Below are 13139 nucleotides of genomic sequence, written 5' to 3' on the forward strand. Positions count from 1 at the left end.
ATCCCGGACACCTGTGTGGCCATTATCAATGTCCTGAAGTTCCACTACTTCAAAGTAAGTAAAAACATGACACATTTATATTTTATTTTTTGGTAAACACACTGTGTGTAATAACATCAACCAACATGGCTATATATATATATATATATCTATATCTATCTATATATATATATATATATATATCTATATATCTATATCATGGATATCTGGTGTGTCAGATGACGAATTGAACAGGCCCAAAAGCACGTGGCGCAAGGACAGAATGAGGCCCCGGCAACCAATTATCTGTCCTTGCGCCATGCGCTTAGTGGACCTGCCCAAACCGCATCATCCACACCCCATACCATGCAGCAGGTACTGATAGAAAAAAAAACTGGCTGATGCAGTTGTAAAACATTTGAAAAAAACTTTTTTCCATTTGCTGGAAGACACAAATATAATTTTTTGGTGTAGTCAAGTGGGGATTTACAGCGCTCTTGGTCTTTTCTATGAATTGTCCCTAGCTGCGCCACTAGTAGAGGTATCCCACCCTCTCTGAGTAATAATTAAATGAATTTTAGTGGTGCGCTCTGGGGCAATAATGAATCTGCAGATGTAACTGAATGAAAGTGCCACAGGAAGCTTTTATAAGATGATAGGACTCATTTGAGTCCCTATTCCACTTGCAATAAAGCAGTTTAAATCAGACTAGAGTCTGTAGTAGTTTATAGTATGAATCAGTGTGCAGCAGCCATCCCTACCTATAATATCCCCTTATAAACATCCACACAAGCACCGGGACAAGGAGAACCAACAGGATCAACACAGCATATGGGGTAAGTACAATTCAATCTTACCTACCTGCATTATAGCGTTTACCAAGATCCCTGATACTGTGCTACTGTGTTATATTTGAGGTGGAGAGGAGGTAAAGGCATTTCTAATACCTTGAAGCATACTGTAAGAACACCCATCCTACAGATATTACAATATATTAATCGCTGGGACTATCTAAGGACATCTCTCTATGAGAGACAGTAGTATTTTCTGACATACCCAATCCCGGTCAGGGACAAGCATCGTACACCATCCTGCCAGCTATTTAACAACGTTTTAAAGAACACCCTGCCTACAGTCTGAGAGTTTCACAGCTTTACAGTCGGGACTTTAGAATTCACTTGCGGGACACTGTGCATTTTAATTACCAGCATAGTGGCACTTTCATTCAGTTACATCTGCAGATTCATTATTGCCCCAGAGCGCACCACTAAAATTCATTTAACAAATATAATTTTTACCAACACGATATTTTTACAATAAAGAACAAACCATTGGCTGGCTTGCTCATCCTCCGCCAATATGCCACTATATACACTGGCTAAGGATGTTGAGGGGTTACTGATTTGTGGCAATGGCTGACTGGGATGGGGCGTTGGCTGGGGTGGGGATAGCCCCATTTGTGGTGTTGGTTGGTAATTTGGCGGCGAAGGGTAACTCTGGGATGCAGATGGCCTATAGCAGGGCTGTATCGTTGTCTGGTGGACGGGCTCATCAGTCAGCCTTGTATTGCTGGTTAGATTTTAGCATCTCCCCCGGATTATGGTTTCACAGAGAATCAGCTGAGTGTGAATTTGTTGGCTCTCCACCATTTCTCTGATCATGCTCGCTATGTGTGTTCCGAGGTGGTCGAACATATCAGGGGGCTTGTTTAAAGCCATCTCCACCTGGTCTAACAGCGGATCGTGCATAATCGGGTTCTTGTGTTGGTATCTCCTTCGTTTAGGGGTAGGTTGCGAGACCTCGCTTACTGCGGCTTCACTGCCGCTTTGGGAGGGAATTACCGGGCTGACCATCAAGTCGAGGTTAGGTGTTGGAGGAAAGACAGAATTGATTACTGTTAAATTTAGGTTCTACAAATGTTTAATTATATTTTTTCTTTATTCTAGTTCCTGACAACGGTGGAGGACTGGCAGACCATTGGAGAGGAATTTGACCGTAGATGGAACTTCCCAAACTGTGGAGGAGCCATAGATGGGAAACACATCAGGATTAATCCACCTGCCCACAGCGGATCCTTTTACTACAATTATAAAGGATTTAACAGTATAGTGCTCATGGCGGTTGTCAACGCAAATTATGAGTTCATTTTTGTGGATGTGGGCAAAAATGGGCGTGCTTCGGATGGGGGTTCATTTAGGCAAACCCTCTTCTATGAGAGACTGGCATCCCAACGCCTGAACCCTTGCGCCAACTACAGCAACCAAGCACAGCCTAAACTTTGTGTTTGTGGCTGATGAGGTGTTTTCTCTTCACGAGCATTTGCTGAAGCCATATGGACAACGCGCCCTGACACATGACAAAACCATTTTCAACTACCGTCTTTCCAGGGCGAGGCAAGTAGTTGAAAACTCATTTGGAATATTAAGCAACAGTTTCCGGATATTTCACACAAGCATTAACCTGTGTGTGGAGAAAATAGATAAAGTTGTGTTGGCCTGCTGTGTTCTCCACAATTTCTTAAGAAAAGAAGCACCTGGACACAGTATGGCCTCGGAAACAGCTGTGCCTGATGACCGGGAACAACATGAGGAGACCCCATCGATGGTTTCTGTAGCACCATCCTCACTGTTGGTGACAACAGGGACTGCAAGGGCTAAGAGAATAATATCTGGCCTACTTCAACGGAGTGGGGGCAGTACCGTGGCAGGAGGACAGGATACGAAAATGAACTTAATGTGACTATGAATGTTAGAAAAATATTGAGAATTAAAAACTTAAAACTTCGCTTGAGAAGGCTTCTACATTGTCTGGGTTCTCCACTGCAGCTTCCTCAGGTACAGTATCCACCAATAAGGCCTGTGACTCGCGGAGAGGAGGAATTTTAAAAGATCAAAGTACCAGAGTGTACTTCTGTACACATCTGCTGCCCCTGCTCCAGATGCCAGAGACTCGTTCTGCTTCCGATTCTCTCGGACATAAACACTGCGCAAATTTTTTATTTTGCGCTTTACCCAATCTCCATCCGCCTCATTATAATAGGGCTTGCTTAGGTTCAAAAGTGCCTGGACTGAAGCAACTCTCATGGTTTTGTTCCAATAATTGGCACTTTTAATTTGCCACAGACATTCCTGATGATGGAACTCTTCTATAAATTCCATTAGGAATTTTTTTTCCATTGTACTTGACATTCCTGTTTGGGGGAAAAAAAATATGTATATTTTTAAAAGTATATCCTTTTATTGTTTTGATGCGTTTAGTTTCCAAAAAAATGTATACATTTGGAATGTTTGAAAGATTTAAATAGTTTGGTTAAGGTTTTGTTGATTTTTAATGTTCTAAATCTGTTTATATAGTTTAAAATGTTTTAATAAAATTATATTTATATAAAATAAATTTCTAACTGGTTAGGGTTTGTAATAAATTCTACAGTGGGAGAAGATGCATGGTGTGTATTATAAACAACACATTGGTGGTGTAGTGGTATGCATTGGTGGTTCAGGGGTTAATACACATTGGTTGGGCAGTGGTATGCATTGGTCGAGCAGTGGTTTTATTATACACATTGGTGGGGCAGGGGTTAATACACATTGGTGGGGCAGGGGTTAATACACATTGGTCGGGCAGGGGTTAAAACACATTGGTGGGGCAGGGGTTAATACGCATTGGTGGGGCAGTGGGTTTATTATACATATTGATGGAGCAGTGATGTATATACTCACTTGTAAACAATGAATCGAGGCAACTGCTGACACTATCTATCCTGCTTCTTTTATTCTTCACGACGTCTGACACAAAATGGCGGCGGGGAGTGGCCAGTGACATCCTAGATTGTACATCGGATTGCAGATGAGCAAAAGTACATACGATGTGTGTCACATCGTACACGATCGGTTGAGATCTCTGCAAAACCATCTGATCTGCGATCCAACTAGACGGCGGGGACGCGCATCGGGGTCGCAGAACACACAAAATACACCTATTTTCACACGATTGGTCTGTCCAACCTCTCGTAACTGGCCATATAGTGTAATAAATCGTCCCGTGTATGGGCACCTTTAGAATGGCTAATGTCAGCTGAGGATGGCATTGGCTCTCAGGATCAAGCTCTGAAGTGTAGTTTCTTGAAGCTTAGTAAATTGGCCCAGACTGCAGTCCTCATTGAGAATAATGGGGCCTGCGGTTTGCAATGCTAGTTTGTGGATAACCACCTCTGTTAAACAAGTGCAGTAACATATAATGGTGTGCAAAGGCTAAAGCCACCTAACTGTTTTCCTAGAATGTTTTCTTCCTTTCTAAATCCGCAAACACATTTTAAAAGATGAGCATATACTTTATACGAGGGTTGTTCAAAAAGTAATGCCTAAATGCTCACAACTAAAATTTTATTATAGATACAGATTTAACAATTTGCAGTAAAATACTTTTGAAGTCTTAGTAACAGAATGACTCTACTCAAAATATTCACCATCTGCCCTCAAACATTTTCTCCACCTCTCAACCCAAGCTGTGAATCCACTTTGGAAACATTCCAGTGGTTGGTGTTTGACCTAGGAACGTATGACATTTAACAACCTCTGTCTTCAAAATGTTGACCCCGAAGACAGTATTTGAGAGGGCCAAACAGATGAAAATCAGAAGGGGCCAAATCAGGACTCTTTGGTGGATGTGGCATTATTGCCCACCCCATTTTGGCAATGGCGGCAGATGTTGCCATCGAAGTGTGAGGTCTGGCATTGTTGTGGTGTAAGATGACATTTGACAGTGGAATTGTTGACCTTTTTTTGCGGATGGCTTCTTTCAGCTTCTTAAGTATAATAATGTATCGATCACTGTTGATTGATTGGTTTGGTTCCAAGTAATCGATGAGAATAACACCTCAGCAATCCCAGAAGAATGTGGCCATAACTTTGTTTACGGATCGCTGTTATTTAAACTTTTTTGGCCTAGGTGAACTTGGGTGTTTCCATTGTTTTGATTGGGCCTTTGTTTCTGGGTCATAAAGGAATACCCAAGTCTCATCTCCTCTTCAAAGTTGATCAAAAGGTCATTGCACACTTCCACCCTCTGGGCCTTATGATCCCTGGTTAATTGCTTTGGAACCCATTTAGCACACACTTTACGATATTCCAAATCATTGATTAGTGTTTCTACAGTGCCATGGCTACATTCAAGTTCATCACTGATATCTCTGATGGCCACACGACGGTCTTTCTGATTCATGCCATCGACTTTGTGTCGGTTCTCTGCTGTCACTGCAGTTGATGGTCTGTCACCACGAGGTTTGTCGCACACGGACTATTCTCCCTATTGAAAACGCTTCATCCACCTTCTGACATTGCTATAGTCAATTGTACGCTCACCATACACTTTTTCAGTCTTCTGCGGATATCTGTAGCACTGCAGCCTTCTTTTTCCAGAAATTCAATGACGGCTCTTTGTTTCATCTTGGATTCCATGGTATTTCTTGGACTACCTAAACAAAAATACATATATAGTTAGCACAAATATCAAAGTACAAACTGACAAAGTTTCAAATACATGTTGCATATTATTTTAGAGTTATGAGCATTTAGGCATTACTTTTTGAACAACCCTCGTATTATATAGTTATATTTCCTTTTTGTGAGTTAGTGGCCTAGGTTGGTTTGGTTACTTTGAAAAATACATGCATCTGAAAATTAGATTATTTATGGCCGTTCATATTGTTTAAATGTTTTCTTTAAAACATGTATGATTTTATTGGCATAAATGTATTTTGTGATGAGGCTACCAGGCGTGTAAAACTTAACCAATATCCAATGTAGTATATTTGAGTGTGTTTAATGATATATAAGCCTTTTTTCTACTGTGCAGGATGAACATTAGAATGTCAAATTCAAAGACATATAGTGGCTGGTGCAGAGTGAAACGCACGGTGGCTGCAATATCTCCCACATTGCTCGCACGGAGTAATCTGCTGACATTCATCCATGTGCAGAGTTGTAGCCTTTATGCCCCACTCCATGTGCTTGGTTTTGTAGATGTCCTTATTATCAGTGCACACTTACACCAGCACCATCTGGGGTGCAAGGGACCCATCTGGAAATAGGCATATGCACAACTCTGCACAGTCCGCTATACCACTGACATGGCCATCAGCACACACTCACTGAGCTCTGCCTACGTGTGCTTGTCCTGTTGTCACCTGGTGACACCGCTCTAGCCATCAGTGGAGATGTGGCTATGTTGGGTACAACTATGAGCCGCCTGTAGATGCATACGCTTGGCTCCACTGACATGGCCATCAGCACACACTCACTGAGCTCTGCCTACGTGTGCTTGGTGCCTGGTGACACCGCTCTAGCCATCAGTGGAGATGTGGCTATGTTGGGTACAACTATGAGCCGCCTGTAGATGCATACGCTTGGCTCCACTGACTTGGCCATCAGCACACACTCACTGAGCTCTGCCTACGTGTGCTTGTCCTGTTGTCACCTGGTGACACCGCTCTAGCCATCAGTGGAGATGTGGCTATGTTGGGTACAACTATGAGCCGCCTGTAGATGCATACGCTTGGCTCCACTGACATGGCCATCAGCACACACTCACTGAGCTCTGCCTACGTGTGCTTGTCCTGTTGTCACCTGGTGACACCGCTCTAGCCATCAGTGGAGATGTGGTTATGTTGGGTACAACTATGAGCCGCCTGTAGATGCATACGCTTGGCTCCACTGACATGGCCATCAGCACACACTCACTGAGCTCTGCCTACGTGTGCTTGGTGCCTGGTGACATCGCTCTAACCATCAGTGGAGATGTGGCTATGTTGGGTACAACTATGAGCCGCCTGTAGATGCATACGCTTGGCTCCACTGACATGGCCATCAGCACACACTCACTGAGCTCTGCCTACGTGTGCTTGTCCTGTTGTCGCCTGGTGACACCGCTCTAGCCATCAGTGGAGATGTGGCTATGTTGGGTACAACTATGAGCCGCCTGTAGATGCATACGCTTGGCTCCACTGACATGGCCATCAGCACACACTCACTGAGCTCTGCCTACGTGTGCTTGTCCTGTTGTCACCTGGTGACACCGCTCTAGCCATCAGTGGAGATGTGGTTATGTTGGGTACAACTATGAGCCGCCTGTAGATGCATACGCTTGGCTCCACTGACATGGCCATCAGCACACACTCACTGAGCTCTGCCTACGTGTGCTTGGTGCCTGGTGACATCGCTCTAACCATCAGTGGAGATGTGGCTATGTTGGGTACAACTATGAGCCGCCTGTAGATACATACGCTTGGCTCCACTGACATGGCCATCAGCACACACTCACTGAGCTCTGCCTACGTGTGCTTGTCCTGTTGTCGCCTGGTGACACCGCTCTAGCCATCAGTGGAGATGTGGCTATGTTGGGTACAACTATGAGCCGCCTGTAGATGCATACGCTTGGCTCCACTGACATGGCCATCAGCACACACTCACTGAGCTCTGCCTACGTGTGCTTGTCCTGTTGTCGCCTGGTGACACCGCTCTAGCCATCAGTGGAGATATGGCTATGTTGGGTACAACTATGAGCCGCCTGTAGATGCATACGCTTGGCTCCACTGACATGGCCATCAGCACACACTCACTGAGCTCTGCCTACGTGTGCTTGTCCTGTTGTCGCCTGGTGACACCGCTCTAGCCATCAGTGGAGATGTGGCTATGTTGGGTACAACTATGAGCCGCCTGTAGATGCATACGCTTGGCTCCACTGACATGGCCATCAGCACACACTCACTGAGCTCTGCCTACGTGTGCTTGTCCTGTTGTCGCCTGGTGACACCGCTCTAGCCATCAGTGGAGATGTGGCTATGTTGGGTACAACTATGAGCCGCCTGTAGATGCATACGCTTGGCTCCAGAGCGTGCACAGTGCTAAAACAGACAAGATACGTCTGCACAACTGACTTGCATTCCCCTCTGCATCAGCCCCTCAGTGAATGCTGTAATACAAATGTCCACAATACTCAAAATACTCAGTGTTCAGTTTTTACTATGTCTACGTCTCCACAAGGAGGGTTGTATATATATATGTGTGCTAGCTCCTGTTTTATATCATGCTATTTGTAAGGCTGCCATCTTGACTGCCGCAATCTTTCTTACTTATAGGAATTGATGAGTACACTGCATGATATAACCGCATGTAAATCCTATAGGTGTTACTAAGATATTTTTATTACTTTTATTTTGCTTAGAAAATAGGCTGCAAGACTCTGGGTGACCATACTGGACGCTATCCCTCAGTCATTGAGTTTGGAAAATATGAAATACAGACATGGTACTCTTCGCCTTACCCACAGGAATATGCAAGGTGAGAGCAGTGTGAGTTTGCTGGACTTCACAACATTTATGAAAAATGTGTGACTAAGGGGTCTAGTTACTAAGCAGTGATAAGAGACAGAGTGAAAAGTGATAAGTAAGTGATGAGGTGCCAGCCAATCAGCTCCCAACTGTCATCTCACAGGCTGTGTTTGAAAAATGACAGTTGGGAGCTGATTGGCTGTCACCTTATCACTTACTTATCACTTTTCACTCTGTCTCCTAACACTGCTTACTAAATAGACCCCTCAATGATTTTATTTTCCACCATAATTTGGACTCTTGATGCACCAAACAGGATTAGTAGGAATAGACGCTGAATCCTTTTTACTGAATTTGGTACCTGAAAAAATAAAGAAAAAGCAGGGTGGGGCCATTGCACAGCAATACTATCACTATATGATTATATTACTATTGGTATAGTATATTCTGTGTTTCTCTGAATTTGTTAGAGAGGGAGTTGACATGTTGCTTGCTCTGCTGAAGTAAAATGAAATGGAACAGTCCAAATGGACCAAGTAAAGTACAGCAAATAATCTTTTACTCTTATCATTATGCTTGCAAAAATCTTTTTTTTGTTTATTAAATGCGCCAAAGGAATCATAAATGCAGGGTAACAATAAAATTAAAAGAATAAACAGGATATAGTTCAATATTAATATTAAGTATAAATCATTCATGTTGCATAAGAGATTGTAGTATACCAGTTATGTCTTTTTAAAAAATGTAATCTAAATAGTACAGGCTGTCTAAAAGCCTTATTGCAATGTACATTTATTACCACACTTACAAATTGAGAAAAATTATCTATAAAACTCTGCCCGCTCCTCTCTGTGTCATACAGTAAATGCCATAGCAAGTATTTAAAAAACCTGTTTATGCTACGTGGCCCTGCATGTACCTACACATATAATGACATGTTACACAACAATCGCAGACAACACAACAAAATGTATGTTTACATTGTACATCATTATTATTAGTTATATTTTTAATATCCCTCTTTTTACATGTCTGCATGAAGTTAGCCATCTTCTGTAAACTATGACTATTCATAAATATTACTGTAAGGGTAAAGGTGTGGGGGCAGAGACCCACTCTAACATGACGTGACCAGGACCTTATCATGTGCACAATGTCGTATTTACATTGTCTTGATTCCAAATCTGCAGAAGGTTGTGAGGAGTGTAAATGGAATGCAAGTGTTACTGTATAACAGGGCCTTCTTTAGGTACATCAGTACTGCTCTAGTATTTTTAACACCGGAGCCCTCCAGTTACTGTACCCATAGATCAGAAATTCAAACCTGTTTACATTTCGAATAGAAGGCTGTGGTGCCCGTCCAATTATGTGTCACCTACACGGAACCCACTGCCTTCAGGACAGGCAATTGTGGGGGGAGCTTTGGACTGGCCCCTCTCCCTTTCTGGGTTAAATGGAGGAATAGCCTTCAGATTTTTTTCTCCAATATATGTACAAATTTAGGCCCTGATTCAGAGCCGGACGCTCTGACAGAGCGCTCGCTCTGAATCAGGGCCGGTCTTTTTTTTTTTTTATTAGAACGCCTCCTGGCCGCTCGCATAGCGATGGTCAAGACCAATGCGACCATCAGACTTGCGACAAGACCCTTGTGGTAGTGTCTCGTGGCCGCAAGCCCCAGAGAGATCTCAGCTCTAACAGAGCCGAAATCTCTTCCACTGACATCACTCGTGATGTCAGTGGGGCCGGCCCCAAACGGAGGCGTTCACATGGGAACGCTTCAGTTTGGGCAGCCACTCCCCAGGCCAGCCCACCTAAGGGGGCGTGCTGTCACTCAACATCGACGGCACGCCCCCTTTGGTATGAGACCCGGAGCGACGGATTGCCCGTTGCTATCCAGGTCTCGTGCATGCGCTCGACGGAGCCGGCTCCGTCGTGCGCATGCGCTCTGGGCCACCATCGACCCGGTTGCGAGCGCTCAGCGCTCGCGACCGGGTCTGAATCAGGCCCTAAGTGTTTACAATAATATTAGAGAGTATTTTGTGTGGTGTCTATTATAACTTTAGAGATATCACTGAAAAGGAAGTTCTATTTATAGTTTTACAATGCTAGGTATGTCACAGTTACCTTTGTAACAAAAGACTTTGGACCTCTACGTTAAACTTTATCTTACCTATTGAATACACTATGTTAGTAATGACTGTGGAACTGGGGATTGTAATCTCTAAATGTGTTTTCCATTTGTTGTCACCATGCATGCTATTGGATGTTGGATTAGCTCCCTATGTGCCTCCTTGGCTGAAGTGGATTGGCACAGACTCAGTCACTGAGAGTGTGCAGGGGATGGTGTAGGTCTGCACAACACAGATTGGGTTATTAAAAGTCCATTAAGGAAGTTCTTCTGTCAGGACTGATCTACAAGATCATATACAATAACATCATTGTTCTGCAGCTGTCATAGAGCCGACTGTATTTTTTTATGTAAAAGTTTATTAATTTGTAGAACAATTTCTTTCAGGCCAGTTTGTTCAGAGAAGCAATATGTGGTAGCAATGTTCTATTGATATGCTTGATTCTGATAATGTGCAGATCTGTTCTCATACATTTAGCTTCAATACGCCACATATTGGAATCACCAATGCAAGGTAGCAATAAAATGAAAAGAGCTCTTGCCTAGCGTGAGTGAGCCGCCAGGTCCCATGCTATTGTGCTAGCGTCTGGTGTCTTTTTTGTCGCCGAAAATGCATCTAAGTTGCAATGTGACACACCAGCAGACTGTGCTAATTTGTTTGATATGAGATACTTGTATATCCGTGTGTGGCTGAGTCTGTATATCAGTGATTCCAACCTCGGTCCTCAAGGCACACTAACAGTCCTGGCTTGAGCACAGGTGGTTAAATCAAAATAACTGAGTTATTAATTAAGACACCTGTGCTCAATTGTGGTTATCCTTAAAACCAGGACTGTTAGTGTGCCTTGAGGACCGTGGTTGGGAACCACTGCTGTATATGAAGCACAACGGAACTTGGAATTAAAAAAAACTGCAGCCGCTACATTGTAGCACTTTTTATACAGATTCAAAGACACAGTCGTACACAGATATACAAGTGTCACATATCAAATTAATCCGCACAGTCTCCTGGTGCGTCTTAGTCACATCCCATTGCGATTTAGAGGCGTCTTTGGCAAGAAAAAATGCTTGATGCTACCAGACCCTCACGCGACCTGGCGCGCCTAGAGGGGCTTTTCAGTGCGACTGCAGCAAAGATGTGTAAGGACACATTTATAGAGATCTTGTTCTGTTTTTTAAATTTTTATTTTATATTTCCTTTAGATTACCAAAGCTTTACCTGTGTGAGTTCTGTCTGAAGTATATGAAAAGTAAGACTATTCTACTGCGCCACTTAAAGAAGTGTGGCTGGTTCCATCCTCCGGCCAATGAAATCTATCGGAAGGATGATCTCTCTGTATTTGAGGTGAGTGTGCCAGTATATTCTGCTCACTGCTGGATAGACTTGGTCTGCCAGTTGATAGAGACTACTGGAAAAGGTGGGCCCACGACTGCAAGTTGTGTTTGATTTGTTTTTTATCATCATTATCATTTTGTTATCCGATTAGAATGTCGACACCTGGCATAGGCTCACTCCATTTACAAACATGTGCATGTCCCATTTCTATCCCTCACGCCCTTTGTCCTTTATTTATAACTTACTGATTGATCACCTCTTTTCCACTAGGCTTGAATTCACGAGGGATTAGTGGGGGGGGACCGGCCGAAAATGTTACGTAACACATTCTCCAGCTCACTTAATATGTTGGTGATAGAGATGCACTACAAAGTTTTATCTTGCTAGTACCGTTGTCCTAGTAACTAGTTTATTGGCTAAAATGTATCCTGGGGTGCCTAATTCCTTCTGGAGATGTAATGAGGCATTGGGTACTCCTTTACATATCTGATGGGAATGCTCATTACTGCGTCCCTTTTGGGATAAGGAGATAAGAGACTGCAGGTATTATCCTACAGGAGGACCTGCCATCCTGTCCTAGTTTCTGAACCTCTTAATAAGACCACAGGTGCTTTTTAAGAAAACTCTACTGCGACATATACTCAGTGCCTCAAAAGCGGTCATCCCAGTGCATTGGAGGTCTGCTACTGTCCCCACCATGAAAGAATGGTGTGCACGGCTTGACCATTATATGTCTATGGATGACATTATACTTCCTTTACCACATGGTCATCAAGACTTCACAGCGATCTGGTACCCTGTCTCCTATATAAAGAATATGATCATTACAAATCGCTTTGTAGGGGGCCGGGATGGTGAAGTGGAAAGAGATTGATGTCCTTTCTTGAGGGTATTGTGCCCTGTTTTGACAGGTTTCTTTGTTGTTGTTTTTTACAGTGTTAAGGCATATCCTTCTCTCCTGGCAGTGAGGTTCTTTCCTTTTATCCTTTCCCCCTTTTTCTATTTCTTTCTTTTCTCTCCATATTATGGTTGTCTCTCCTATTTGTTTTTTTACAGTGTTAAGGCATATCCTTCTCTCCTGGCAGTGAGGTTCTTTCCTTTCCCCCTTTTTCTCTTTCCTTCTATTCTCTCCTTATTATGGTTGTGTCTCCTATTTGTTTTTTTACAGTGTTAAGGCATATCCTTCTCTCCTGGCAGTGAGGTTCTTTCCTTTCCCCCTTTTTCTCTTTCCTTCTATTCTCTCCTTATTGTGGTTGTTTCTCCTATTTGTTTTTTTACAGTGTTAAGGCATATCCTTCTCTCCTGGCAGTGAGGTTCTTTCCTTTCCCCCTTTTTCTCTTTCCTTCTATTCTCTCCTTATTGTGGTTGTT

At 43.2% G+C, this 13139-nt stretch overlaps 1 protein-coding gene across 3 annotated transcripts in view; it reads left to right on the forward strand.

Annotated features, from left to right (window-relative positions):
* KAT6B (lysine acetyltransferase 6B) overlaps window positions 1-13139 on the forward strand; it is a 183372-nt gene that overhangs the window by 116366 nt on the left and 53867 nt on the right. For all 3 annotated transcript variants that reach the window (XM_088474988.1, XM_088474990.1, XM_088474989.1), the window contains exons 10-11: window positions 8200-8315; window positions 11637-11778. In XM_088474988.1, the coding sequence (XP_088331114.1) occupies window positions 8200-8315; window positions 11637-11778 (258 nt within the window). The remainder of the gene's footprint in view (window positions 1-8199; window positions 8316-11636; window positions 11779-13139) is intronic.

This window comes from Taudactylus pleione, unplaced genomic scaffold, assembly GCF_031769625.1.
Source record: "Taudactylus pleione unplaced genomic scaffold, aTauple2 ptg000157l, whole genome shotgun sequence".
NCBI classification, from domain to species: Eukaryota; Metazoa; Chordata; class Amphibia; order Anura; family Myobatrachidae; genus Taudactylus; species Taudactylus pleione.